At 26.7% G+C, this 6,000-nt stretch overlaps 1 protein-coding gene across 1 annotated transcript; it reads right to left on the bottom strand.

Annotated features, from left to right (window-relative positions):
* Positions 1-347: 347 nt before the first annotated feature.
* Positions 348-5,274, bottom strand: LOC145846008 (dual oxidase maturation factor 1-like). The gene is made up of 8 exons (XM_082952976.1): positions 5,243-5,274; positions 3,905-4,067; positions 3,354-3,411; positions 2,862-2,996; positions 2,096-2,303; positions 1,752-1,975; positions 1,389-1,502; positions 348-1,081 (listed from the first exon to the last, which is right to left on the bottom strand). Exons 2-8 carry the CDS (start codon positions 4,049-4,051, stop codon positions 795-797), a joined length of 1,173 nt encoding a protein of 390 aa, XP_082809102.1. The 5' UTR covers positions 4,052-4,067; positions 5,243-5,274; the 3' UTR covers positions 348-794.
* Between the last annotated feature and the right edge of the window lie 726 nt (positions 5,275-6,000).

The following is a 6,000-nucleotide window of genomic DNA, read 5'->3' as shown; positions in this document are numbered from 1 at the left end:
GTAGTGGCGACGCGTTGTACTTATGTTAAGTGGTGCGGAAAATTTACTAGTAGTACAAAAATGCTTAACTTTTCCATATTTAAAAAAAGTAATTTTGTAAAAATAAAACAAATAAAATTACAACTAACCTTTTGTAAACAAAAATTTAATAAAAAAATAGTAATTTTAAGAGTTTATAAAACTATGACAAGTTTGTTTATATTTTTTAATGAATCATCTGCTCAAATGATTCACCATAAGCGACGTCCCCAGTACTAAGTTACAAACTTTCCTGATTAAAATTTAAAGGAAAATTAATTTCTTAATCATTTAAAAGTAATTCAATATATTTATAATAAACACACTAGTTTACAAAATATTTATTGCTTTGATTTATAGACAAGAATCGAATACAGTTTGATTACTTTTCTTAAAGTTGTTTCGTAAAGTAACTTTTTTTTATACTATAGCTTATATTTTTAACTACCAAAAGATTTGAAAAGTTTTAAAGAAAGAATTGTAAAGGTTATTAGTAAGAAACTTAGCTTTTTATTTAATTCAATTTTTTGATACTTTTTGTTTTCAAGTTTAGAAAAAAAAAATCTGCCAGTTTAAACACGTTTTATAAATTCATGCCGCGGACTTTTAAACTGTAAGATGTTAATGAAAGCTCTACCACACTAGTTAAAATAGTACAAATGTTGATGCAGTTTTAGATAGCATGTGCTCCCAAAATCGCTTAACTGAAAACTGAAAGTTAAAAAACAAAAGTATTTGGAAGCATAAAATTAATTAAAACTCAATCAGCTGGAAATTTATTCTGAGAGATCATTAACAACAATAGTAGGAACGGAAAGTGTACTTTCCTCTACTCTGAGGGGTCGCTCATCTTTGAACGTGATTTTTCTCTTTTCAAAAACAGGGCTATACTTTTTCTCCTGCGCTTCCGGCTCAAAAGCGTCGTTTGTTACCGACAAACGGTTGTTGTCCAGGTTCTGTAGCTTCTGCAGAAGTGATTTGCTGTTGATTTGCTGGATCATTTCCGACGTGACACTCCCACCTACGGTGCTGTTCCTTCGCGAGTGAACGTAAACTTGTACAGCTAAAATTATATTACTAGTTAAAAAAAGGATTTCACAAAAAGTAATATACATACATTATTCAAACTTAATTCAAAACTTAAAAAATCATATTTCTTTTTAGTTGAATACAATTTTGCTCTTTACTGTTTATTAACTATTAAACAGTTTTAAGCCGTTGTTGTTCAATTATAATTTATTTTCTAATCTTAAAACTGAGATATTAACAATGTACGTGATGCATACAATAAAAACTTAATAATAGTTAAGAAATCTAGATTCAAAAATTGGTAAAAGATAAAGTTGTAGAAGATATAGTGTAACACAAACCTTCATTAAACTCATTTTCATCTCCATTTTCGATATTAAAGAATAAGCGAACAGCTTTTTTGTTTGTTTTCTCTTGGTAAAGCAGAAACACCGACCAAAAAATGCAAATTAAGCCTAAATACATTTATTTCAAACTATTACGAACAAACTAAATCGTAAGTTAAATTTATTTAGTTTACGGCTGTAAAATGTAATTATAATGTATGTTGTCATTGTAAGAAAGTATTATGGCTTTTTTTCTAATAACTGATATCTAAAATTCGCTCACATTATTTTTGTTGCTTAATTTAAAAAAATCAAGTTTAAAATTTTTTTTTTAAAATAAATGTCATTTGCTCTGAACAATTCAAAGTTTAAACTTACCAACTGCAAAACACAGCCAAAAACTCCAACCAAATTGGAGTTGAAGGAAAGCGGTTTCAGAGTAATACCCAACAGTCACCATCGGTTGACCGTATCTGTTAATAGATGAAAATGTTATGCAGGTCAGCTCCATGAGAACACCGACGATGGAAAGACACAAACACCCGTACTTCACAACTGCGTGGATTATCAAGTTGAAGAGCAACCAGAAAGCGAAGGCAGCCCTGAAAGGTTAAATTATACTTTGCAAAAATAATATATCAGGTGTTACTTTTTATTTATTTCTTTTTATACTATTTTTAACACCAAGAATAAACTATAAATAAAGTAAAAATTACAATTACCACAGCAAGTAGGAGGAGAAATGTCCGATGATCCAGTACCTCCTGCTCCAAGGCCACACGGAGGAGATCCTGTTGCCGCTGAAATGCTCCACCACGTTGAGTATGGGGGAGGGCATTCCCCTCCTCAAAGCCTCCTCCATCTGCTCGTCGGTGGTGAGGAAGAAATACTTCTCCGTCAGACTCATCTCTTTCACATCGTCCTTCATACCTGTGTGAATCGGGTTTTTGCTTTGTATGTAAAAATATTTGTATGTAAAATGTTGATAAACTACTTTATTTGTTCTTTGTTTGCATTAAATGTATAGCACAGTAACATGATAAAATTTTTGATTAACAAGATTGAAAATATTATACGCTCGGTTAATACCTTAAAAGGTATTTACATTAAAGTCAGTTAAGTTTTTTTAAGTCAAAGATATGTGAAAGGTATGCTTAGATTATTTTACTAGTATGTACTTGAAATATAGATATTAGTTGAAATTAATCAAAACTAGAATAAATACCTATATATCATATCATCTAATTTTGGCCTAAAGTGAAAATATTCATTACTTTTTATTTTTTGTGTTAAAAAATAAAAAGTTTTAACACAAGCATGATATCAGCACATATTAAGAAGTGTTGCTTTTGAATTTTTTATCTCTTAATCTATTAAACACAAAAAATAAGCTTGTTTTTACTATTGCAAGAAAATATGTAAACTACAGTTGAGTGCATCGTTTTTTAAGTTAAGAAAATCTAAAGATAAACTTTATAATACTTTTACCTTCCAATGTGACGTTGAACGAGTGAAGACCAACTTTCAAGCCGACTGTTGCATTCATCACTTCTTTTTGTCTTTTGAGAAACGGAATTTCAGTTGTAACTTCGGCTACATGCCAGTGCACTCCAAACACGGAAGCTTTAAATGTTTACTCAATATACCAAGTTTACTTTAAAGTAAGTTATAATTAAAAATATAATAACTGTCTTTGCTTTTGTACTAACACAGGTTTAAGTTTTTAGTTTAAAAATGAAGTGTATAAGTATTTTACGGTGTAAAATTGAAGGTTTTAAGTCATAAAACGTTGTATAGTGCATGGCAAAAGTATATTAAAATTTATTATTGTAGTAGTAGCAAAAGTATAGAATTATAAATTAAATCTATGTAGTTTGTAAATAATTATTAGCAGTTTAAGTTTAAATAAAAGCACGACTTAGTATCAAATTTAATTAAATAAAACTTTTTTTTTAGAATACAAATAATGCAAATTCCTACCTAGAATGCTGCCACCAACTAGTAATGTAAAACTCCAATGTAGTAAAAACAGTAGACGCTATAAAAGTTTATAAAAGATGATTGAACTGTATTTTATACGCTTAAAAATAAAATGTGTTAATGAATAAAGGCTTTATACAGTTACTAGAGATTAAATAAAACCATAACGTTGTGGTGTACGACTCGATAACCGAAAGGTTCCTTTTTACACCAGGTCCTTAGACCAAACTTTTTGAGCGCTTTTTTTATCACTTTATAAACAATGTATATAACTTTATTAAAGACTAAAGTATAAAGTTGTTTTAAGTAAATACATCACTTAAACTGTTAAATTCACAAGATGTGTTAATAAATATCTTTATAATTTGTAATAAAAAATTTATTTACTTATCGAAAATGTCGAAAAGTCATATAAAGTATTTTTACTAGTAATATTGACATAAATAAAAAATATTCTAAGTAGGTTTCGTAAAATAGTTTTCATGTTTCTAATTATAAAAAAAAGTTATCTTTCTGTCTTTTTTAAAAATACTAAACTTTTTAAAGCTCACCTCCCACGATCTGAAGCCAGGCAATATGATCACCATGGCCAAGATGAGGACACATATTGAGAAGATGAGGAAGAGAGCTTCATCCGGCATCAACGCTTCGGAGCTCCTCTCCGCGTAAAATGGCGGGAAACCGTCTCGAAGTGTCATGATATATTTGACTAAGCTGTATTAAGTGTTATAAAAAATATTTTCTATATAACAAGCTAATACCTGTAATACGTATTATGCTTTAGAGTATATACGTTTTAAATTTTGAGTAAAGCCTGTTATTATATAGATATTGGATATTTATACTTTTTTTAAACTAAATTATTTATAAAACTACATGCAGAAAATAGCTTAATCAAAGTTTAAAAAAGCACAATTAGTTTAATCAGATAAGTTTTTATTATTTAATTTCGTAGAATTGTTTTTTTCAGTATTTTGAAACAGCAAATGTATAACTTAGTTCGAATTATGTACAAACTATTAATAGTCTTAGTATTTCAAGTGAAAAAAAGCTTGATAAGGAAGACAGTTTGATGTTTAAGATTCTTACTAGCAATAATATGTTCCGTAAAAAATTAATAAAAATGTTGTAAAATCCAGTAAACACCAAAGTCAAAAAAACATAATATGTTTAAAGCAAATAATTTAAGCAAAAGTTTGTATAATATGTTAGTTTGTATATTTGTTTAGTATTTTTTAAGCACACGTTTATTCTATTCTAGAAAAGGTATAAAATCTATAACTTAAGTCATTCATCGATAATATATGATTTTGATTTTAAGAACTAGTAAGTTTCTTTTACTAAATAAGCAAATTTGTAGTAAAAAAATTCAGCATTAAGTTATTTGTACTAAGTGTTACGTACTATTAAGGAATTTTATTGTAATTGTTTAAGTAGAATAGTTTAAAACAAAAAGCTTATTCGGTATACTTTTAGATTTAAGTCGAAAAAAAAGAAACAATTAAAAATGTTGATTACAGTATTTATAGTTGTTAAGTTTTTAAAAGAATAATTGTAGCATTTAAAAATTTTGGTAGTTTTTTTATTATACTACAAGTCAAAATAATCTAAATATAATTAATAAATAATTATGTTCCAGATACATTTCAATCTAAAAAATAAGGTAAAGATACTATACAGGAATAAAAATAGATAAACAGTGTTTTCTTAAACTCATTAATATAAAAAAAACCTTTGTATACATCTTAAAATATAGTTCTAACTTTTAAATTAGTTAAAAACTTAAAAGACAATATTTAAAGCAATTTTTATTTTTATTTTTTCTATATTTTGGTTAAATATTCTAACTATGAAAAGTAATACTTTTTTCTAAAAAATCTGTAACTTACTTCAACTGTGTTTAATCAATAATTTTAGTTTTTAGTTTTAATCTGTTCCAAAAATATAAACACTTAAACAATATGAAAACGTTTAAATAAGCTCCTTTAACAATAAAAACAAATACGATTTAAAAATATTCCAACCAGTTTTTAGACATAAAAAAAGTTATTTTTAGTAAAAATTATACAAACATATACTGTAAAAAAGGTTTTTCTATAACCCTATTGAATACTAACTCATATTATTTCTTTAGACAATTTAAATTGAACAGCTTAAGTTTTAAATAATTATTAAGTTTTAAGTAGACTCAGTGTTTGTATACTCTGTTTTTTATAATGTTGACATAGTACACCAAAAAAAAATAAGTTAATAAATATAAATAATTTTAAATAACGCAATATATAAATTGTTTTAAAAGGTAAAACTTTGAAAGCTAGTAAACAAAACAACCACTTTTAAATTTATAAAAAATAAACAACTTATACTACAAATATCATTTTGTATTGAAACAACGTAATAGCATTAAAATGAATTACAACAAATACTTTTATAAAATTTCACTGAAAGCTTCAATAAAAAGTTTGTTCATTGCTAAAATTTTCGGATAAACACTTAACTGTTGGCCCCTTATGACTAATTTAAATAGCAAACTTTGTGCTACGAATTTAAGAGACGAACGTATTTTTTTTGTAGAAAACATTTTTAGAAAAAGAAAGTACATCGAACCACTAATTGAACAAATGTTATCATAGTCAACTTATTTGCG

This window comes from Thalia democratica, chromosome 1 (assembly GCF_965202585.1).
Source record: "Thalia democratica chromosome 1, ktThaDemo2.hap1.1, whole genome shotgun sequence".
NCBI lineage: Eukaryota > Metazoa > Chordata > Thaliacea > Salpida > Salpidae > Thalia > Thalia democratica.
The sequence above is the reverse complement of the archived record's forward strand: the minus strand, read 5'-3'. Positions and strand labels throughout refer to the sequence as shown.